Source organism: Malaclemys terrapin, chromosome 2 (genome assembly GCF_027887155.1).
Source record: "Malaclemys terrapin pileata isolate rMalTer1 chromosome 2, rMalTer1.hap1, whole genome shotgun sequence".
NCBI classification, from domain to species: domain Eukaryota; kingdom Metazoa; phylum Chordata; order Testudines; family Emydidae; genus Malaclemys; species Malaclemys terrapin.
In genome coordinates, this window is record NC_071506.1 from 196,649,043 (window position 1) to 196,673,678 (window position 24,636).

The following is a 24,636-nucleotide window of genomic DNA, read 5'->3' on the forward strand; positions in this document are numbered from 1 at the left end:
GAAAGTTCTTTAATGAATGAATTTTTCTTAGTTAGGTGGTCTTATGTCTCAGCTGTGTTTATTTGCTCCTAAATTCAAGATATTTAAAACACTTTTTGACAGAGCCCTAATTAAAGCATTATAGTTTGGTTCAGTTCCAAATAGTTCCAGAAAACTCTAGAATAGGCGGAGAGCACAAAAATAAGCTGAAATCATTTTAGAAAAGTAACCTTCACAAGCTTTGAAATCAGTTTGACTACTCACAATGCATAAAATTAAGCACACTTAATTAAGCATACTTTGTGGAATCAAGGTCTCAGTATTTATTAATCAGTTGACTAAAGGCAATGACTGACATTTTCAAAGGAGCCTGAATTTCAAAGGGATTTGGGCACCTAAATCCCTTCTTGCTGCCTTTCAAAATTCCAACCAATATGTTTTGTGGAGTATAGGGCAACTATTTTGTTAAATGGTCTCTAATTTTTCACCTCTATATAAGTGTTGGAACAAATAGAGAATGCACAAGATACATGGTGCCCATTTGGGGACCTTCAAAACTACTGAAATATCGACAAACTTCAGTTTCTTCTTTGTGATGCACATTTATAACATGAGAATGTTGCCTCATTCTGTAGAGAATACTTCTTTGGCAGTTAGCTGGGTTGGGAACTTTATTCTCTTGGTTGTATTCCTCAGTGACAACAGGAGACAGAAATTAGTGGCAGTAAAAGTGATGAGAACCTGCTCACTTCTTGTGATAACGTATAAATTCAATATGCTGTTTAAAAAAATTTATCATTTACTGTCAGCCATATGAAATGAGCAGATGGATAATGATTTTAGTAGGGAAGTCTTTTTTGGTCTGGTTCAGTATTTATTATTTCATGCACTTACACAAACTCAAGGATCAAATAATATTTCTATCCTTTCTAGTTCAGACTTTTAATACAAATATTTTTGGTTGTGTTTTATCCAATTTATAGCAGGCAGCAATTTTTAAAGATTTGATGAAGTGACAAAAGATTGGATTTGGACACAAGCAGCAACATTCCCTCTATTCCTCAGCAAAGATTTGATAGCTGAGTTCTGTTGAGAGCTCCACTATTAGTAATACTTCAAAATCAAAATTTTCAGAAGTGATTGACTAAAGTTAGGCTCCTTAATACTTATTGGGGCATTTAAGTGACTTGATTTTCAGAAGCGTTGAGCATTATGCATAACACTCCTTTACATTTGCCAAAAACATGGACCAAGTCATTTCAGGATGCATCATCCTTGCTAATTTCGTTATTGATATTTGTCATTGAGGGATACATGTTAATATATTTACTGTAATTTCCCAAAATGACATTCAGCAACAGTTCCCCCGAAGTTGTATAGTCTGGGTCTGCTATAGAACATATCTTGTATGTTCTTATATAATTTTAAAGTGAATAATTAATAAAAAATATTTACAAAATGGTTCAATTTCTTAGTGTAGAAAAGGTTTAAAGATTACTTTTCTAACTCTCTTTTTAAAAGTGCTAACCAAGGTTCTTAAATTGTATACGCAGTTAGTTCAGGGCAAATTTATTTCCTGATAAAATATTCTAGTGATTTTTAAAGAGAGGCCTCATTAAAAGGTTTGTGGATTCTTTTATACCCTTCCCTTCAGGTACATCTACACTGTAATAAAAATCCTGTGGCACCAAGTCTCAGAGCCTGAGTCAACTGACTTGACCCATCGGACTCGGGGTGTGGAGCTAAAAACTGCAGTGTAGACATTCAGGCTCTGACTGATGGGATCTTAGACCACCTCTATCACTGGGTTTCAGAGCTTGCGCTCCAGCTCAAGCCTAAACATCTACAATGCAAATTTTAGCTGCACATCCCCAGCCCTGCAAATCAGAATAAGGAAACTTGCGCCAGTGGTGGTCATGCTGCGGGTCTTTTATTGCAGTGTAGATGTACCCTTCCTCTCACTATCACTGTGTCTTTTATACACAAATTTTGGGTAAATAAAGGGGAGATATTCAAAGTCACAAATGTTTTGAAATGAACCAGAACATAAAGCTGTACTTAGCATTTATTCAAAAAGTGTTTAATATATTTTGAGTTTGGAAGCTAAGTTAGTGGGCACTCTCATAGATTCTTCTGTTCCACAAAAACCTGCATTCAATTCAAGCACGTAAACTTCTGCAATTCCAACTCCCTAAAGCTGTAACTCATAAGTGGACAATTTACTCCCATCTTCAGAATTTAATAGGCAGTAACAATATGTTATAGACTTAAAGTAGTTAAAATACGTTTGGCAATGAGATATCGTTCTCATGCTGAACTCAGAGTTAAGATTGTGTGCTTGCGTGCAATTTGGAGGAATTGGATGCAAGAAATGAAATTGCCTGTCTCTTCCACTTTCAAATCTGTGAATTCTTTCTTTATTGTTTCAAAAGCAAAGCATGATACGTATGATGCAATTCTGAATTTACTTAATTCCTAACAAATTCATTTCTCTCTCCAAAATGAATCCAGATATACAAGCAAAACTTGATTCCACCAAGATTCAGGTCCTACCTCTTTCTACTGAACACGATGGGAAAGTAGCATATTGTGGATTTTCACCCAAACGTTATTAAGGTGACTTGGGAAGACGACAAGAAGAATACAGAAAAAAATACAATCCACAAAGAAATTTGGCCCCCAATGACAATGAACAATCATACTCAATGAGCAGCTGGCTGACTGTAGATAAAAATAGCAACAAGAATTATTGCTTCAAATATCAACATGAAAGCAAAGAAGGTTTTGTCCCCACCAAATCTCCAGGTATATACTATATTATTAAAACTAGTTCTATATATATTTAGAGAGTTCACTGTTTCTTTACAATAAAATGTATTACTGTTCCTAAAAGGGTTTGCGCTCTCCAGGCCAATATTACTTTCCATTTCTCCATAAGTGGGCTATCACTGAAGCTTGTTTCTCCATCAAAAGCTCAGTTTTGGCTCCTCTCCCCCAGTTGAAAATCTTTCTATAATGAAAGAAAATGTTGGCTGAGCTCCTCAGCTAGTGTAAATCAATGTAACTCCACTGAAGTCAATGGAGCTCTGTAGATTTACACCCGCCAGAGACCTGGGCTAGAGTGTTTGGTTTTGAACAAGTGCTATATACTTCAACAAACGTAATAACACACACAGCACCTAGCTTATTAAAACAGACTAGAAGAATTACACAAAACAAAATCAAAAAGAATGCAAGAGAAAAGAGCTTCAGAGAAGTAATTTCTGTTTGGTTCTTATCTGAAATACAATAAATTAATAACAGCAGAGACAAATTTATCTCTTTCAAATGCAATGGAAAAAAGGGGTTTATTGACCCTCCCCCTCATGCACATCAAAAATACCTAAGAGATGGGCCTTAAACTGTCTCATCATCAGGACTATTTTCTTCTGTGTCTTCTACAGCTATTAAACAACATTACCACTACCATCAATGCCAACAGTCTCAGGCTCCCTGAGGCTAGAGACAAAATCAGGCGTCCAGGTTTTTATCTGCCGAGTATACATACATATTGCAAAGGGGCAAATTCAACTGAGTAATTTGGTGGGACAAAATGTATCTGGTTTTACATGAACAGAAACTTGCATACACAGAAGGGCCAACGTCCAGACCCTGTAATCAGATCTGCTAGTCCAGACACCGGCACCCATGCAAATGCCAAAGACTTCAAGTGAGCTCATTACAGGCACAGGGCTCTGCACTGCCTGAGCGTAGGCATTTTTCCCAGTTTTATCTCTACTTAGTTTTGCACATCTATTATGTGCTGCTGAACATTTTTTCTGTGGATGGAATCTAAATGCTCATTTTTTAAAACATGAACTTTCCATATTTGAGTCGCTGTAGCTGTAATACTTTTACCATCTTTCTCTTTGAACCTCTATTTGGAAAGTTTGCCTTAATTTTCAACAAGAATCCCATTTGACAATTAAAGCCCACTTTACATGTTATGCTTCCATCCTTTCAGACAAACCTGTAGTGTTAGGTTGTAGCCTAAAACTTGAAAACGGCACCACACTTTCCACAGGTAATTGTGTCCCAATTCTCATTTTCTATACAATACAGTTAAGAATTAAGCACTATTTGATATGGTTAAGACAAAACTGAAAATATTCTCTCTTTCTAAAAGGTCCAAACATAATTACTGTAGATGTGGAACACTGCTGTAAGCACAGGCCCCAACTCTGTGGGTGCTCTGGGGCTGGAGCACCCATGGAAGAAAAATAGTGGGTGCTGAATACCCACCAGCCACATGCCAATCAGCTTCTCGGCACCAGGTGGGAGGCACTGGGGGGAGGCGCCGGAGCAGGGGGGGAGAGGTGGAGCGAGGGCAGGGCACGTTAGGGGCAGGGAGCAGAGCATGGGTGGGAAGAGGTGGAGCAGGTGCAGGGCCACAGGGAAGGGGGCAGAGCAGAGACGAGAAGAGGCAGAGCAAGGGTGGGACCTTAGGGGAAGGAGTGGAGTGGGGTGGAGCACCCACCCGGAAAGAAGAAAGTCGGCATCTGTCTCTGTACGTTAACATCTGCTGTGGGTTACCAAAAGGGTCCGAAACCTAATGCCCATGGGCAGCTCAGATTAAACATTCTAGAAGTCCTGCTGAAATACATGTTTGGTGGTATTTGTTGTGCTTTGTTAACATGCCACATGGGTCATTGTTCTTTAACCTGCATGTGCCACTGTTCCTTAATCTAACATTTAACATGTTAAATTATAAAAAGTATTCAAAGCCAGAATTTTCAAATGGTGCATAAAGGTGCTGAAAGCTTGAATATCCAACTGATTTCAGTGTAATTTCAGTACTTCTGAAAATCAGATCACTTCATTGATCAGCTGCTTGGACACAGATTCAGATTGGATAACAAACTTAGGCACCAAGGTCTGAAAATTTTGGCCTAAAATCATGGCAACAGCCTATTATAAGAAGCACTGGCATTCTGCTTACTCCTTAGCAGACCCCAGAGATACCAGCACTGAGAGTGCCTCTTTGTTTCTCTCAGCTCAGCTGGATGGGAAGGTATGAGCAGAATGTAGACCTGTTTAGAGGACACAATCAAATATTGATTTATGCATAGTCTGATTAGGTGGTATAATTACTGCCATCAAATACCATGTATACCTTGTACTATCATACATGGTTTTATATTTATTTTTCTTTGCGGCTATAGAATTAACCACTTGTTGTTGTTGTTGTTGTATTTTGTGTAGATATTACAGACAGTTTCATGCACAGGACAGCCTCTTTAATATACATTGTACATTGTCCTTCTCCTGAAAAGCACCATGTACTACGTCATCGTACACTTTTCTTCGTGTTCAGAATGCAAAGTCCAATCAAGCACCAGGGAAAGAAACCTTAAACTTCTCCGTACACCTTCCAAAGTCAGCATTTCTGTCTGAAATTTACTTTGCTTTGCTGTAAGCCTGTTCATATGAAACTAGGGTGACCAGATAGCAAGTGTGAAAAATCGAGACAGGGATGGTGGGGAACAGGCGTCTATACAAGGAAAAATCCCCAAATATCGGGACTGTCCCTATCAAATCGGGACATCCAGTCACCCTCTTTGAAACACCTTGCTCTAAATATTAAGACATGCATTTCAATTTGATTTTGTTGGTTAATTTTTTCAAATTTACTTTGCTTTGCTATAAGCCTGCTCATATGAAACACCTTGCTCTAAGACATGCATTTCAATTTGATTTTGTTGGTTAATTTTCTAATTAGCACAGGTGTCTTCTTCTGCTTGAGAGCAAACAGTTTTATATGTGACCATTTTTCCTATTTTATTATTTTAATTTTGTAACTGTGGAACTTCAAGGGCTGAGGCTACACTCCTCGATGGGAATTTTACATCACAAAGTAGTGCAGAATCAGTCTCTCAGGCTCTTATCCTGCAAAAACACTTTTTGGATGTGTTTAGGCCAACTGCATTCAGTGAAGTCAATGGGAAAACTCGTCCCATAAATATTTGCAGGGGTGGAGTCCTAATCTGAAACTTACAATGATTTTTCATTTCATTTCTACTAAATACATTTATTTGCTTTATAAAACAAAAACAGGCTTTTTAATTGAAAGATTAATGTATTTTAAGTAAAATTCAGCATTGCAGATTTCTGTCCAGTTTATTTATTTAAAGGAAATCAATTCTAGGAACTGCAAGGGAGGGTTCTCTCGTGGTCAGAGACCCGTTTGTTTCATCCCCTGCACCCAACCATGTAACATATTTATATGGCTTTTACCACAATAGTATCTGAACGCCTCACAATCTCTAGTGCATTTATCCACACAACACCACTGTGAGATAAGGAAGTACTATTATGCCCATATTACAGATGGGGTACTGAGGTTTGTAGAGACTAAGTAATTTGCCCAAAGCCACATTGAAAATCTGTGGCAGAAGAGAGAATTAAAGTCTGGTCTCCCAAGCCCCAGGCTAGCACTAAGTGCTAGACCATGCCTCCTCCCTCCTCCCCAACCCTGTCTCTCTCCCCCACTCTCATATCCACCCCTCCCCTTCTGCTCCTATCCTCCCACATATCCATCTCCTGCCCCATCCCTTTCTGCTCCTATCCTCCCCCACATGCTATATCCTCCCCCATGCCTATACATACCGATATGCCTCCCATTCCACTCCTTCTAGTCCTATCCACCACCCATTACCTCCAGTCCCGGGGTCTGGCCTTCCCAGCTCCAAGATGGACCTGACTTAGGTGTTCGGTTTCTGTACCTACAAACTCTGTTTTGGACTGTGTTCCTGTCATCTAATAAACCTTCTTCTATTTTCTTTTATTCACTCTCCTGGATTCTAGAAGTGGGGAGATTTTGACCAGTTCTTACAACCTATCACAGAAACCATTGGTAGTCTATAGCCTTCCATGTCCTATTTTATATTGTTATTTATCGCTCATCACTGAAGTGTCTGAGTGGTGATGCATTAGGGTGATCCAAGTTGGTATGAGCCAGGGTTATCTAAGCTGCTACAAAAGGAATGAGGTTAAACAGCTTCCCTTCCTGCTGTTGCAAGTGCTTTGGAGGATAGGATTAAAATTCAAAATGATCTGGACAAACTGGAAACATGGTCTGAAGTAAATAGGATGAAATTCAATAAAGACAAATGCAAAGTACTTCACTTAGGAAGGAACAATCAACTGCACACATACAAAATGGGAAATAACTGCCTAAGAAGGAAAGGGATCTGGGGGTCATAGTGAATCTCAAGTTAAAAACGAGTCAACAATGTAACACTGTTGCAAGAAAAGTGAACGTCATTCTTGGGTGTATTAGCAGGCGTGTGGTAAGCAAAACATGAGATGTAATTCTTCCGCTCTACTCAGTAGTCGATTAACACATGGGCCCCATCGGACCCGGGCACAGTGCCCTGACCGATCTGGGGCCCTCCCAGGGGTGCTGGAACCTGTGTAGAAGTGGGGGGTGACCAGCACCGGGACTGTGACCCCGCCCCCTGCTCCTCCTCTTTCTCCCAAGTCTCTCCCCCTGCATCTCCGCACCCTTTCTTGCATGAGCAAGTCACTTATCCTCTCTGGGTTTCAGTTTTTCCAGATGTGAATAATACCTGCCTCACATAGACATTGAAGCTTAATGCATTAAAGTACATTGACATTCTTGGATGGAAAGTGCAACACCAGTGCAAGTTATTATGCATGATGGCTAAATTCAGTTTTGCTCTCTCCATACCGGCAGGACCAAATCATATTACAATTACCGTGTTATATAATGTATGACGATGACTTGGTATATTTGCTAGGTAGAGAGGCGACAATGGGTTTATTTTGTGAAACCTCCTGTTGTTGCACTAATATCAGTACAGCCCCACCGAGGACACCAAGTGCAGCAGTGCTAGTGCTGGTGTTTATATGACGGTGTCACTGTAGTGGGGCAGCTGCCTCACTCCTGAAAAACAGGGGTTAAAAGCAGCCCTGGAGAGGGCTGCAGCTCTGAAAGGCTAGGCTGATTGGGGAAGCAGCCGCAGCTGGGGCCACATCCCAGTCAGGCCACAGCTGGCCCTATAAAAGGGCTGTGCGGCAGGTGCTGAGAGAGTCTCTCTCTAGCTGTAGAGAGAGAAGGACCAGGCTGCCTGGAAGCTGAGCAGGGTACCTAGAGTGGAGCAGGGCTGGGAGAAGGCCAGAGGAGCTGGGGGAATGCCAGAGGAGCTGGGGAGCTCCAGCTTGGAAACCCCCCAGGCTGCAGGCCCTGGTGAAGGGCTACACAGGTACCGGGGCTACAAAAGTGCAGCCTGGGGATAGGCAAAGGCAGCAAGTCCTAAACCCTTGCCAATGATGAGTGGCCTTTACAGACTGCAATTTGCCCCAGTGAGGGGGGGTACAGGATGGCTGTCAGTAGCCTCTGAGGCAAGGTGGGGATAGAGGGTTGGGGGTTCCCTGGGAGGGGAGACCCAGACTGTGGGTTACTGCTGGGAGCAGAACCCAAAGGTAAAAGGCACTGGGGTCTGGGAGGGACATGGGGCCTGAGACAAGCGAGACATCGGCCAGCAGAGAGCGCTCCGGAGCTGGTGAACAGCTAATTCCCAAGATGACCAGCGGGAGGCACCATGCCAGTGAGTCGTCATTCACTACAGTTACTTAATCCTGCTCAGAGCAGGTCTAGAAGACATGGTGGTAACATGCTAGTGAATGCTATTGCCCTCACTACACAGGTTCTCCTAGTGCTCACCAGTGAAGATTCACCAGCACTATTGCAATGCTGGGAGATATTCCTAATAAACTCTTGGGTAGTAGACAAGCCCTTTGACACAACCACCTATACATTTTGGAGGAACCTCTCTCTCTATGTTCCTTTTCAAATTTTCTTACCCATTGTCAGTTATTTCCCAGAATTATTCTGCAGATGAGTGAGGTGGGGGTGGCTGTGTCTGTGACAGAGATCAAATACTCTGCTTAGTTCCCTTCCAACTGCTAGATTCTCATCCACACCTTGTCTGAAATGAGGTGGGCTTTCTCAGATGTTATCTCTGTTCTGTTTTAAAATGTCTGTGTATGCAGAGGAAAATATTTTTCCCCTCCCCAGCAGCCATTTAAAAAGATACCAGTAAATTGGTAACACTCAAACTACAACAATCCCAACATACAGCAAAATAAACATCTAGGGTACAGGGTCCCACTGCAGCCAATGGAGCTCTTTGTTCTAGTCGCTAGAGAGGTGTCTGATCACATAATGCTGGTTCCTCCTCATTACCATCTATTAAATTACACTAATACAGCTAAGAATGAAATTCTTTCCAGGTATTATTTTTCCATGTAAGCAATTGGTACAGAGATGTGATGTGATTGCAGATTGGAGAAGGAGGAGGAGTTGGTCAATGCTATTGGGAATGGGAGGGGGGTTGTAGTCCATGAGACAATCTCTCTTTTCATATATGGACCACAAGATAAAAATGTTTGAGAACCGTCTGATCCAACAGTCTATTCAGAACATTAAAATCAATAGAAGCCATCATCTAGTTTCCATTTTAATGAATGAGGATTCGTTAACAGAAAAGTTGCAAGGACATGCAAATAGAATCACTGGGGAGAGAATTTATGTATCAGTTTATGAGGGCACAAAAATGTGAATTTGTTAATTTCTCCAAACAGTCAAGAAACCAGAAATACTCCATTAGAAGTATTTTTCCAGCTACTGGTTAGAGTGGCTAGTTATATGAGTAAGGACACAGCAGCATAAGTAAAGTACAGCAGCTTATTAAAACGAAAAGTTAACGTGATACTTCATGTTGGATCAAGTACTTTGGCACAGGAACCAAACTCGTTGTTTCCGGTAAGTATTTTTATTCTTGATTGATTCTATTTACCAAAAGAAAAACAAAGGACAAAAAAATTGGACCGAATAATTGAATATAAAAAACGGAATTTGCACATGAACCGTGTATTGCTCTTGATCTGAATGTGGAACTGCCAAGGACACCAATGCATTGACTGAGGGGAGTATATGGACCTAATGAGTAAAGTGAGTACAAGTGTAAAAGTCTGGAATATTTGCTGAATAGCTGTTAAGAATCAGGAAGGAGGGAAATTGAGAGTTTTATATTTAAAATATTGGGCCAACTTCATCTCTCGGGCAACTCGATTGAAAGAGTCCAAATGTCAGCAAGTGTAAAATTCATAGCACAGGTTTCAATTTAGCAAGTGTGAGTTTGTTATTGTTAGTGCTATATCAGTGTACGTTGATTAATGGAGGAACATTGCCTGAGGTGCAACAGTCTTTAGGTTCTCAGTAAGTGTTTTTACTGGAAGTACCTTTTCCCTTTTGTGTATAATGTTCTTTATCGGATTAAAGCTACAGAAATGGTTGAATCAATAATATAAGTGCTAGTTAATGTTGACTACATAACAGTATTTATAATACATTGTCTAGCAAATGTCATATTTTAAGAACACGTTAAAACGTGAAGTGAAGCACGGAGGTTGTGATTTGCCCAAGGTCACGCAGGGAAAGCCAGAAACAAAGACAAATCTCCTCACTCCCACTCTGGTGCTTTAACCACAAGACCATCCTTCCTATCTAGGCACATTGCAGATTGTAGGATTAAATCCTGCTCATCCACTAAAATTAATAGAACTACTTGCTTACCAGCAATTCACTCCACTCTATTTGCCATGCACTGACGTATGTGAAGGAGCAAAAAATATTTTTGATAGCAAAAAGGCACATAAACATGGTTTAGTACTCACACCATTAAGTGGCCGATAGCAAGTCTTGTTCAGATTGTGGATTTTGTATTTAAAATATGAACTTCAGAATTTTAGTCTGATGAAATTCATAACTTGATCATTCATTAGTTTTTGTAGAGGATTTCAATGATGTGAGTATGGAATAGTAAAGTACTTTGGCTCGGGCACCAAACTGGTGATTTCAAGTAAGTTTCTCAAAATGTTTTCAAAGCATATATTCACTCTGGGCATTTACTATGTTTGTTATCCAGGACAAAATCAAGCTAATCATAAGTATATAAGGTAAAATCCTGATTCCACTGAAGTAAAAGGTAAAACTCCAATTGATTTCAATGGGGTCAGGATTTCACCCATGATAGTCTCTCTAATTCAGAACAAACCAGTTACCAGGGCCGGCTCCAGGCACCAGCTCACCAAGCTTGTGCTTGGGGCGGCACCTGGAGGGGGGCGGCGCGGCGCTCCGGCTCTGGGGAGAGCGGGGCCACGGCCGGGCTCGCCGCCCTCCCCCCGGCACTCAGGCTTAATTTTATAACCTCAGCCTGTGGACCCTAATTTAAAAAGCAATTTGTTTCTTTCCACAAATTATTAGAAACATCTAATGTAAACCATATTGAATCAAATTAATTTTAGGGACAGAATTTCAATGGCACGCAGGTGTCCAGGAATGATAGTTAGATGTTCTAAGTGTCTTTTGCCCCTTTGAAAATCTTCCCCACCATTTTCACATTATTTTACATGCATTCTCCCTTTTTACTATTTTATTGCAAGGCCAGAAAGCAATTTAAATAGCAAATCAGATTTTTTTTAAAGCAACAACTTCTGGTTCATCAATATACTGATACTAGATCTGTACAGTATTTTGTAAAGGATTTGCTCACTGTGATACTTCTAGTGGCTACTACTTCAAAGTATTTGGCTCCGGTACCAAGCTCATTGTAACAGGTAAGTTATGTGGTAATTACAGTAATGCAAAGATAAAGAGGCTTATTGTGATCATAGAAAAGCTTTTTATCACAGGTTAGGTCAACAATTGTAAGCTCGATCTTCTGAAATACTGAGCACTTACTGTGAGGTGCTGAAAACTGACAATTCCTGTAGACTTCAGTGCAAGTCAGGGTTGTTACCACCTCGTAGGATCTGATCCCAAATACATCAACTTTTGAATCCCAGAGCAAACCTGCAATATTTACTGATAGATTTAAAGTAGATTTTTTTCAAGTTAATGAATATTTCTAAAGATCAGCTGTTTAATGACATTTTTCAGAGGATGTGCCGCCGTAAGCAGGCTGGTCCTTGGTCCAGAGACAAAAATTTATGTTAACTTTGATATTACCCAAATTCTTTCACTAAAATTCATAAACATGCATAAAATTAAACAACTGTGAAATAAGTAATGTTATGCATTTCAATTAAAACAAAAGAAGTAATCTCTAAAGTAGTCAGCAACTTCATAACTGAATTCTTGCAGCTATCAGTGTAAGTGAAAGAATTTGGCCCTAGAGATTGTCGTCTTGTGTGAAGTACCTTGGCATTGCAGGCAAACTGACACTTGCAAGTGTTCTTAATAGTGTTTAACAATATATACTTGGGGCCTGAGTCTTCTTTGCCTGGCTCTTGGGAGCCATTTACACTCATGAAAAGTCAATGGGAAATGCTACCATTTTGATTAAGTTGCATGTTACACCTAGTTTGCATTGGTATACCTGACTGCACAAACACAGGACAAAGAAAAATCAGGTCCTTACTCTCTCAGAATCATTATCTGCACAATTATGTAAACCATCTAGAACGGTCAGTCTATTTTAACCCTTAATTCACAATCAAGTTTACCTCAATACTCCTATAGCTCTCAACTAAAAGTAAATTTTTGTAATGCTGCCAACTAAAATGAATACGCTATCATAATTAATTCTAAACATATCAGATTAGGGTCAGCATGTTGCTGTAAGTGAATATTCTATGGACAAAACTCCCATAGATTTACCAGGTGTTTTGACTGTGTAAGGAATGGAGAAGCAAGTCTGTAATATGTGCAGATTGTTTATTACAGCATGAAGACCTAAGATTGCTCACTTGATTTATTAGTGTATTAAAACTGTAGGATACAATAAAATGTTTTAATAACAAAATATCTTCTCAAAGAGAAATATTAAATATTGGGTAAGTAAATTCCTCCTAAGAAAAAAATAACCCTAAGATCATGGAGAAATTCAGACCTTGGCACAATTCTAAATAAAATCAAAAGAAATTGTGGCTGTTTGTGCCAGGGCTAAAGTTGACTACAGAATTATGAGAGTCGGGGCTTTTCTGTTCTAAGAAGATGAGGTGAAATCCCGACTCCACAGAACTCAATGGCAATGACTTTGGGGCCAGGATTTTACCTATGTTGTGTAAGCGTACTTCTTAGCAGGGACAACATTATTCACAAGTATATTGAACAAGCAGAAATTGCTTGTAAAGTCATATATAGTTAGCAGTTCTGATTTTGCTCTCACACTCGTCATTCCTCTTTTTAAACTGACTTCCCTCCATTCATTTAAAATGGAGTTACTCCAGATTTACACCAGTGTAAGTGAGAGCAGGATTTTCAATATAGTAGTTTCCAGTGCTGTCAATTTGGCACCTTTCACAAGTACTACATTCACTTTAAAAGAAAAATGGAAATTTCATGTGATGCTGAGGGATCCCAGTCCAAGGAAATCCTAAGCCTTTGGTAGGTAGAATGCATTTGAAGTTTTTGACTTATTTTGTATGTCCACTCCTAAAGTACTCCAAACATCCAATGCTGTCTATTGGAGTTTTGATGTCAGAGGAATACAGGATCAAGCATTTGCCATTTTGTAAGGAAAAGCCATTTAAATCAGAAGTCTAGTATATTAAAGTGATTCTTTCAACTTCTGTTCACAATTGCACATTGAATAATATGAATCTATATTGGACCACATGGAAGCTATATGGGCCAGATCCTCAGTGGAGCTCCTTTGATTTCCAGCAGCTGAAGATCTGGCCCAGGAGTTCTTACAAAGCATGTGAACACAGTGAGAACAATGATATCAAAGTCTTTGGCTCTGGCACAAAGCTCATTGTTTCAAGTAAGTTCTATAGTAGCATAGAGAAAAAATTACTTGTTATAATATAAATTTAGCAACTGCCAAGCACAATTTATTCAAAAAGGATAACAGACAATGGAAACGTGATATGCAATCTACAGTAGAAGAATGAATGTCTTTACTATCTGAATGTGAGGTTAATGTACAGAATTCAAAGTAAAACGGATTAGTGATCACATTGACTATTAATTATTAACATAGAATGTTTTTTGATCACCCTGTGTCAAAGCTGGGTTGTTCTCCTGTGTTGGGGTCAATGCCCCAGACCAGGAGAACATCCACAGTTCCATCCAGTGCAGGGGGCAAGCCAAAAAGGCAATTCTAGGGGACCCCTGTGCACCAAAGAACATTGGGGATCAGGGGTAGGGGAGTGGTGAGGGCATGGAATGGCCAGTGGGTCTGTGACTAGGGAGATCAACTGGTCAAAATCCATGCTCAGTGTGGGGGCAACTGTATGGAGATTATTAAAGCTCACAACCTATGATGCACTAGCTAGGTTGGGGGAAAGATTTCATCTTCCCGTCCATCATGTAGCTCTCCTAGAGAAACCCCCTTTACTCTCCTTAGTGCGGTGACCAGGATTTATCCTCTCGTATCACAAGTATGTATTAGTCAGGAGTTGTAAGATGTTAGGGATGAAATCTCAGCCCCATTGATGTCAATGGGAGTTTTGACATTGACTTGGATGGAGCCCGGATTTCATCCTAATTTTTTTTCCCTTTTGTTAAGAGCGTAGGTCTGGGAGAAAGGATGTGCACTGGAACCAAGAGAGCCAAGATTTGTGAATATTGTATATTTCATTACTGACATGAGCATTTTAGATTAGTATTGTAATTTTCTATTGCACAAAATCAATTCAAATTCATACTAAAACATAAATGCCTTCACATAAGAGTGGATGGGTGTAGGAATAAAAGGGCCTGATTCAGCATCAAAATTTCCCATATTTTTAATAAGCATAGTATTGAGCCTGTAACATGCATTGTGAGCCCAGTGCTGAAAGCTTCTGGTCTTCCATTGACTCTGATGGGAGTTGAGGCTCCTCGATACTTCACGATCAGAGTCCCTGTCAGTTCTTGACAAATTTAGTCACACTGCATGGGAGAGAGTGTTTCTTCCCTGACATATTGAAATACTGTTGTCATAAGGAATTTTCCAAATTATGCAACAATTAAATGAGTGATTGTTCTCAAACACAAGCAATATGAAGGAAGATATTCTATCTGAATTAAATTATCCTCTGGTTACATCAGTACAACTCTATCTCTGCCGTGTCGAGAATTTGGCCCCACATATTTTTTAGCCTGTCTATATCAGCGAGACTCTACACAACACGTGCTATAGAAAGTCGAACTACGATTTGGCCCTTGTTTCATAATGTTCAATAGAACCGGTTAGTTTTAGGTAGCTAAAATATGCATCTCAAAGTATCTCTCTCCTTTGTCATTGAGACTTCAATAGGAATACAACAAATCCCAAAGCTTACTGGCCTTTTATGATTCCTTTTAATTATACTGCACAGGAAAACAAAATTGTATTAGATAGCTTTACATGTGAAACCATTCAGGAAACCATTCAAAATAGTGTTTGGTGGGTGGAAAAATGTCATGAAGCATCTTGAGAAAAGGGAATAGGTCACAGTATAATGTAAAATTAGTATTTTTGTCTAATTATGTCTTTATTTATATTGGTATTTTAAAAATGCACCCATTCGACCACTGGGCATCCAGCAGAATTTAACTGAAATAGCCTTTTCAATCCACTAAGCAAGAGAAAATAGTACAAGTCCAACATTACGTTTCCACTGTCAACCAGATCCTCTCTGTCACTGAGATGAATGATTTTCTGTTAAACAGAATTTAAAAGCTACCAAATTAATATTAATATACAGTATTTGAAAAGACAAATGTAACCTCACCCTGAAAAATACATTGAAAATTCCACCATTTCTTTGCTTGAACTAACTGGCTCTCAGTTGTGCCTATTTAGAAATATTTGTTCAGATCTGATTCCTCTGAATAGACATGTCTTGGGCAGATTTTGTAGTAACTTGCAACACTGTGGGAGCTGTGAAAATCTTTGGAACTGGCACAAAACTTGTCGTAACTAGTAAGTTTTTAAAGAAACTATTTTAAATGTTTAATGGCATAATCTATCAAATTAAGCTCAATAATTGATCTCAATGCAAGAATGTACACTGGCAATAATTTGTTAACAACACTAATATTAATGAAATCATAAGACACTGGCTAGCAACAGAGAAATGTCGTAACGATCCTTTTTCTCTTTTGGATGTAAATAATACCAGGTGCTGAGCACCCTCAATGTCTGTTGGTTTCAATGGGAAATAAGAAGCATTCAGAACTTCAGAGGAGCATTTGGCACTTTGCTGGACCATTTACTTATTTTTTAATAAGTGGCATGCAGATTGCAAACACACACAAAAATTAGTTAGCAGTGAGTCACTTAAAACTTAGCCCTTGAATCCTCCCTTTAGAAAACCTCCCATTGAAATTAATAGGAATTTCTTTTGAGCAAAGAGTGAAGCCAAAGGGCCCAAAGTCAACTGCCATCTTAAAAAAGAGAAGAGATACTTAAAGTAATAAGAATATATCACATATATTCTTTTACAACACACCTTCCTTGTTAAAAATTCTACTTAAATAAATTAGACAAGCAAGGTGTTTTGAAAAGTTAGGTTGGGACTGATCTTCTTAAAGTGTCTTATCCAAAGCCCATTGATGCCAAGGGAGAAAATCCCATTGGCCTTAAGGTGTTTTAGATCAGGCATAAAATTAGGTGACAAATTTAAAACTAATTTTGCTCATGCAGCTGCAAATCCACTTATGCAAATACACATGCTGCTTATATATGTACAAAATTTAGATTTTATATTGGATAGACACCCATCTAACCATGTGCAAATACAAAATATTACATGTACTTACAAAAGTGTCAACATGTAAATATGACTCTAATTTCTAAAAAACATCTAGAGAGAAATGTCAGAAATAATCATTAGTTTTTGCAAAGCACAGCATCACTGGGCAGGAAGCTATGTAAAGATTTTTTGAATACATACAAGACTTGAGTGAGTAATATATTTTGTGGAGTATAGGCCAACTATTTTGTTAAATGGCCTCTAATTTTTCACCTCTATATAAGTGTTGGAACAAACAGAGAATGACATGATACCTGATGCCCATTTGGGAACCTTCAACACTACTGAAATATCGACAACCTTCTGTTTCTTCTTTGTGATGTACATTTATAACATGAGAATGTTGCCTCGTTCTGTAGAAAATACTTCTTTGGCAGTTAGCTGGGTTGGGAACCTTATTCTCTTGGTAGTATCCCACAGTGACAAACAGGAGACGGAGATTAACGGTACTAAATGTGTTTTGAACCTGCTCACTTCTTGTGATAACTAGTAAATTCAATATACTGTTTAAAAAAATGTATCATTTACCGTCAGCCATATGAAATGAGCAGACAGATAGTGATTTTAGTAGGGGAGTCTTTTTGGGACCAGTTCAGTATTTATTATTTCATGCACTTAACAAACTCAGGGATCAAATAATATTTTTATCATTTCTAGTTCAGACTTTTAATAAAAATATTTTGATTCTTTTATCCAATTTATAGCAGGCAGCAATTTTAAAAAATGTTATGAAGTGACAAAAAATTGATTTTTTTGCAGGTTTTTTTTTTTGATCAACTCTATTCCTAGAGTGACAAAATAAATACTGTGGCAGAATTATTTAAAAATAACTCAGGAGATACAGCAGAAATTCACTAATTGGCACTTTGCTAATCCACTCCAGGATTTTGACACAAACAGTAACATTCCCTCTATTCCTCAGCAAAGATTTGATAATTGCGTTCTCTTGAGAGCGCCATTATTATTAATGCTTCATAATCAAGATTTTCAGAAGTGGTTAGCTAAAGTTAGGCTCCTAAATACTTATTGGGGCATTTAAGTGACTTAATTTTCAGAAGTGTTGAGCATTATGCATAACACTCCATTACATTTACCAAATACATGACCAACGCATTTTAGGATGCATCATCCTTGCTAATTTCTTAATTGATATTTGTCACTGAGAGATACATGTTAATGTATTTACTGTAATATCGCAAAATGGTGTTCAGCAACAAAGTTGTATTGCCTGGGTCTGCAATAGAACATATCTTGTATGTTCTTATAACATTTTAAGGTGAATAATTGATTAAAAAAAAACATTTCAAAATGGTTCAGTTCCTTAGTGTGGAAAAGGCTTAAAAATTACTTTCCTGACTCTCTTTTTAAAGGTGTTAATCAAGGTTCTTAAATAGTATATACAGTTGGTTCAGGGCAAATTTATCTCCTGATAAAATATTCTAATGATATTTAAAGAGAGGCCTTATTAAAACGATTGTGGAATCTTTAATACCCTTCCAGTCAGGTACATCTACACTGTAATAAAAATCCTGTGGCACCAAGCCTGGGTCAATTGACTCGGGCTCATGTGGCTCAGGCTTTGGTGCTAAAAACAGTGTAGACATTCAGGCTCTGACTGGAGCCTGGGCTCTTAGACCACCTCCGTCACTGGGTTTCAGCGCTTGCGCTCCAGCTAAAGCCTAAACATCTACACTGCAATTTTTAGCCGCACCACCCCAGCCCTGCAAGTCAGAATCAGGAGATTTGGGCCAGTGGTGGTCATGCCGCAGGGCTTTTATTGCAGTGTAGATGTACCCTTCCTCTCACTATCACAGTGTCTTTTATATACAAATTTTGGGTAAATAAAGGACAGATTTTCAAAGTCACAAATGTTTTGAAATGAACCAGAACATAAAGCTGTACTCAGCATTCATTCAAAAAGTGTTTAATATATTTTGAGTTTGAAACTAAGTTAGTGGGCACTCTCACAGATTCTTCTGTTCCACAAAAACCTGCCTTCAATTTAAGTACGAAAACTTCTGCAATTCCAACTCCCTAAAGCTGTAACTCATAAGTGGATAATTTACTCCCATCTTCAGAGTTTAATAGGCAGCTACAATATATTATAGACTTGAAGCAGTTAAAATACGTTTGGCAATGAGATATCGTTCTCATGCTGAATTCAAAGTTAAGATTGACTGCTTTGGAGGAATTGGATGCAAAAAATGAAATTGTCTCTGTTTTCCACTTTCAAATCTGTGAATTCTGTCCATATTGCTTCAAAAGTAAAGCATGATACATATAATGTAATTCTGAATTTACTTAATTCCTAACAAATTCATTTCTCTCTCCAAAAGATATACAAGCAAAACTTGATTCCACCAAGATTCAGGTCCTACCTCTTTCTACTGAACAAGATGGGAAAGTATCATACATGTGCCTCATTGAGGATTTTTACCCAAATGTTATTAAAGTGACTTGGGAAGATGAGAAGAAGAATGCAGAGAAAAATGCAGTGCACGAGGAAATTTGGCCCCCTGGTGACAATCAACAATCATACTCAATGAGCAGCTGGCTGACCGTAGATAAAAATAGCAACAAGAATTATCACTGCAACTATCAACATGAAAAAGATACTGGTTCTGTCCCTATCAAATCTCCAGGTATATACTATAAAAACTAGTTCTATATATATTTAGAGAGTTCACTGTTTCTTTACAATAAAATGTATTGCTGTTCCTAAAAGGGTTTCTGCTCTCCAGGCCAATATTACTTTCCATCTCTCCATAAGTGGGCTATCACTGAAGCTTGCTTCTCCATCAGAAGCTCAGTTTTGGCTCCTCTCCCGCAGTTGAAAATCTTTCTATAATGAAAGAAAATGTTGGCTGAGATCCTCAGCTAGTGTAAATCAATGTAACTCCACTGAAGTCAATGGAGCTCTGTAGATTTACACCCGCCAGAGACCTGGGCTAGAATGTTTGGTTTTGAACAAGTGCTATATACTGCAACAAAAATAATAACATACACATCCCCCTCTTGCACATCAAAAATACCTAAGATATGGGCCTTAGACTGTGTCCTCATCAGAACTATTTTCTTCTGTGTCTTGTACAGCTATTAAACAACATTACCACTATCCTGAATGCCAACAGTCTCAAGCTCCCTCAGGCTAGAGACCAAAGCAAGCGGCCAGGTTTTCATCTGCAGAGTATATATACACATTCCAAAAGGCCAAATTCAACTGAGTAATTTGGTGGGACAAAATGCATTTGGCTCTACATTAACAAAAACTTGCATACACAGAAGGGCCAACGTCCAGACCCTGCGATCAGATCTGCTAGTCCAGACACCGGCACCTATGCAAATGCCAAAGACTTCAAGTGAGCTTGTTACAGGCACAGGGCTGTGAACTGCCTGAGCATATGCATTTTTCCCAGTTTTATCTCTACTTGGTTTTGCACATCAATTATGTGCTACTGAGCATTTATTCTGTGAATGGAATCTAGGTGTTCATTTTTTAAAATATTAACTTTCCATATTTGAGTCACTGTAGTTATAATACTTTTCCCATCTTTCTCTTTGAATTCTATCAAGAAAAGTATGCCTTAATATTCAACAAGAATCCCATTTGACAATTAAAGCCCTTTTTACATGTTATGCTTTTATCAGACACCTTTTCAGACACAACTGTAATGCCTCAAACCACAAGAGGTTGTATCAAGAATGCTGAGAATGGCACCATGCTTTCCACAGGTAATTGTGTCTCAATTCTCATTTTCTATACAATATAATTAAGAATTAAGCACTATTTGATACGGTTAAGATAAAAGTGAAAATATTTTCTCTTTCTAGATGTGGAATACTGCTGTAAGGATAGACCCCGACTCTGTTGGTGCTACGGGGCTGGAGCACCCATGGAAAAAAAATAGTGGGTGCTGCGTACCCCCCAGCCACCTGCCAATCAGCTGTTTGGTGGACCCAGCCAGTCAGCTGCTCGGGGGCAGGTGGAAGGCATTGGGGGTGGGGCCGGAGCAGAGGGGAAGAGGTGGAGTGAGGGCAGGGTGCACTCGGGGATGGAGGCAGAGCATGGGTGGAAAGAGGTGGGGCGGGTGCAGGCCCACAGGGAATGGGGCAGAGCGGGGAGGAGAAGAGGCGGAGCGAGGTTGGGACCTTAGAGGAAGGAGTGGAGTTGGGTGGAGAACCCACCCAGAAGGAAGAAAGTCGGCACCTGTCTCTGTACGTTAACATCTGCTGTGCGTTACCAAAAGGGTCCAAAACCTAATGGCCATGGGCAGCTCAGATTAAACATTCTAGAAGTCCTGCTGAAATACATGTTTGGTGGTATTTGTTGTGCTTTGTTAACATGCCACATGGGTCATTGTTCTTTAACCTGCATGTGCCACTGTTCCTTAATCTAACATTTAACATGTTAAATTATCAAAAGTATTCAAAGCCAAAAGTTTCAAATGGTGCGTAAAGGTGCTGATAGCTTGAAGATCCAACTGATTTCAGTATAATTTCAGTACTTCTGAAAATCAGACCATTTGATTGATCAGCTGCTTGGATACCAAACTTAGGCACCCAGGTCTGAAAATTTTGGCCTAAAATCATGGCACCAGCCTATTATAAGAAGCACTAGCATTCTGCTTACTCCTTAGCAGACCCCAGCTAAGAGTGCCTCTTTGTTTCTCTCAGCTCGGCTGGATGGGAAGGTATGAGCAGAATATAGACCTGTTTAGAGGACACAATCAGATATCTGATTAGGTGGTATAATTACTGCAATCAAATACCATGTATACCTTATGCTATCACACATGGTTTTATATATATATATATATATATTTTTGCGGTTATAGTATATGCAACATTAACCACTTCTTCTTCTTGTATTTTGTGTAGATATTACAGACAGTTTCATACACAGGACAGCATATTTTATATACATTGTCCTTCTCCTGAAAAGCACCATGTACTACGTCATCGTACTCTTCTTCATATACAGGATGCAAAGTCCAATCAAGCGCCAGGGAAAGAAACCTTAAACTTCTCCGTACACCTTCCGAAGTCAGCATTTGTGTCTGCAATTTACTTTGCTTTGCCATAAGCCTGTTCATAGAAACTAAGGTCACCAGATAGCAAGTGTGAAAAATTGGGATGGAGATGGGGGGTAACAGGCGTCTATATAAGGGAAAAAACCCAAATATCGGGACTGTTCCTATAAAATCGGGACATCCGGTCACCCTCTTTAAAACACCTTGCTCCAAATATTAAGACATGCATTTCTATTTGATTTTGTTGGCTATTTCTCTAAATAGCACAGATGGCTTCTTCTGCTTGAGAGCGAACAGTTTTATATGTGACCATATTTCCTATTATATTATTTTAGTTTTGTAACTGTGGAACTTCAAGGGCTGAGGCTACACTTCTTGATTTCAATGGGAATTTTGCATCACAAAGTAGTGCAGAATCAGTCTCTTAGGCTCTTATCTGCAAAAACACTTTTTGGATGTGGATAGGCCAACTGCATTCAGTGAAGTCAATGGGAAAACTCGTCCCATAAATATTTGCAGGGGTGGAGTCCTAATCTGTAACTTACAATGATTTGTCATTTCATTTCTACTAATTACACTTATTTGCCTTATAAAATAAAAACAGGCTTCTGAAATATGACGAATTTTTTTTAATTGAAAGATTAATGGATTTTAAATAAAATTCAACATTGCAGAATTCTGTCCAGTTTATTTATTTAAAGGAAATCAATTCTAGGAACTACAAGGGAGGGTTCTCTAGTGGTCAGAGACCCGTTTGTTTCATCCCCTGCACCCAACCATGTAACATATTTATATGGCTTTTACCATGGTAGTATCTGAATGCCTCACAATCTCTAATGCCTCACAATCTCACCGCTGTGAGATAAGGAAGTATTCTTATGCCCATATTACAGATGGGAAACTGAGGTCTGTCACTTACCCAAAGCCACATGGAAAGCCTGTGGAAGAAAAGAGAATTAAACCCAGGTCTCCCAACTCCCAGGCTAGCACTAAGCACTAGACCAGGCCTCCTCCCTTCGGCCCCAACCCTGTCTCTGTCCCCCTCTCTCATATCCACCCCTCCCCTTCAGCTCCTATCCTCTGCACATCCATGCCTATACACACCGATATTCCTCCCCTGCCGCTCCCTCTAGTCCGATCCACCACCCATTACCTCTAGTCCATTTCCTCCTCTGCTGTCCCACCTGTCCCCTCTTCCCCGCACTGCTTCCTGTATGCCACTGCTTCCCCCACTTCTGGCAATCATCCCCCCTCCCACTCTGCTTCTTCTCACACTCCGGCTCCTGCACCTGTCTCTTCACCCCTCTGCATTCTCAGTCAGTCTGCTTCCTCCTTCTCACCGCCTGGGTGCTAGCAGCAGGGGTGTGGAGGCACTGATCACACCGAAGTGAGCGGGTCCTTCCTGTCACATTTGGTGCTAAAGTGGCTTGCAGCAGCAAAAGTGTTTTCAGCCTCAAAACTGGACATTTTGGCAAACACATGTGAAAAGTAGTCCCCAAAATCGCCGAAGTTGGTGACACTGCTCCTTTCACACTCTCCCTCCCCCAGCAGTAACACTCTTCCCCTCCTCCCTGCAGCACCCTAGTGCATACGTCCTAACCTTTCAAGTGGCTAAAGTGGGCTACGGAGATGGAGGGCCAGATGAGCCAAAGCTAACTGGGGCCATGACCCCATGCGCTAGGTCACAATGCCACTCGGTTTTGGGGGGCCGGGGGTAAACAGGGGATTGTCGGGGTCAAAGGACAGTCCCACAAAATCCAGGACTTTGGGGAGTTCTGGTAATATAGTCACTTCCCCCGCCACAGTAACCCCCAATGGATGTACACACACAGGCTGCTGTTGGCCCTTCCTCCTCCCCGTACCTTTGGCTGCAGCATCCCCTTCTCACACTCTTCTCTCCACTGCCTGCCTGGCTCTTTGTTTCCTGGTACCTCCACCTCCCACCTCCTCCTCTTCCTCACAGGTATTGAAAGCAAACAAGCGTGATGGCTAAGGATACAGCTATGTCACGCTTGTCACCATTGTCACGGGCCGGGAACTTTGCCCATTACATGGCCACTGCTGCCACGCGGTATCAGAGAGTTAGATCACTTTGATCAGCTGACTCACATTAACAGGTTGTGACTTTGCTTTGAGCCAGTGGGTCCAAAGGTGGCCATGACCATGGAGTGACTTGATCTGTTTTTACCATGACTGTGTTGTGAATTATGCATCATTTTACCAGGATAAAATCATATCTAGAATCATGGGGTGGCTATGGTCAGGCCACCTCTCTGTTCCCTGGCTCTGCCCCCTGAGAATCCACGCCACACACCATTGCCTGTGCAAAATGGACCTCACAATGAGGTCTCAACTCACTGCACCTGTGCCGGCTCAGGCCCGGCTGCTTTCTGTGAGCCAGCTGCAAACACCAGGCCTGGCCCCTCCCTGGGCTCTACCTGCAGCCATTCCCCCCATACCACAGAGCAGAGGCAACTTTGGAGCTGGGGGCTGCGGCTACTTAGCCTCTCCCCCCTCTCACTGGTGCTGTGCTGTATGGGGAGAGGGGCACAAAGCAGCACAGGAAGTACCTCCAGGTGGGAGGAAGGAAAAGGTGCCCCCACCCGCTGGATGAAACAGGCACTGGGAACTGTTGCCCCGTGCGCTCCATGGAGGTGTCATGGCAGCAGCCACGGCTCACTCGCACATGGGACAATGCTGGGTCTATACCCTGCCCCCACTTCTCCATTGGCTGCCTCCCCACCCAGCTGTGCACACACGCCTTGGTGGCTGCTCATTCACAAAGGCCACCCGTGGCAGCAGAGACAGGGCCCATCTGAATCACCCAGAGAGCACC

General features: G+C 40.4%; 1 protein-coding gene across 1 annotated transcript in view; it reads left to right on the forward strand.

Moving 5' to 3' along the window:
• LOC128831306 (uncharacterized) overlaps window positions 1-22,432 on the forward strand; it is a 102,797-nt gene extending 80,365 nt beyond the window's left edge. The window contains exons 7-10 of the mRNA XM_054017621.1: window positions 15,852-15,938; window positions 19,107-19,412; window positions 20,419-20,502; window positions 21,649-22,432. Coding sequence (XP_053873596.1) covers window positions 15,852-15,938; window positions 19,107-19,412; window positions 20,419-20,502; window positions 21,649-21,791 — 620 coding nt within the window. The 3' untranslated portion in view covers window positions 21,792-22,432. The remainder of the gene's footprint in view (window positions 1-15,851; window positions 15,939-19,106; window positions 19,413-20,418; window positions 20,503-21,648) is intronic.
• Window positions 22,433-24,636: the final 2,204 nt, after the last annotated feature.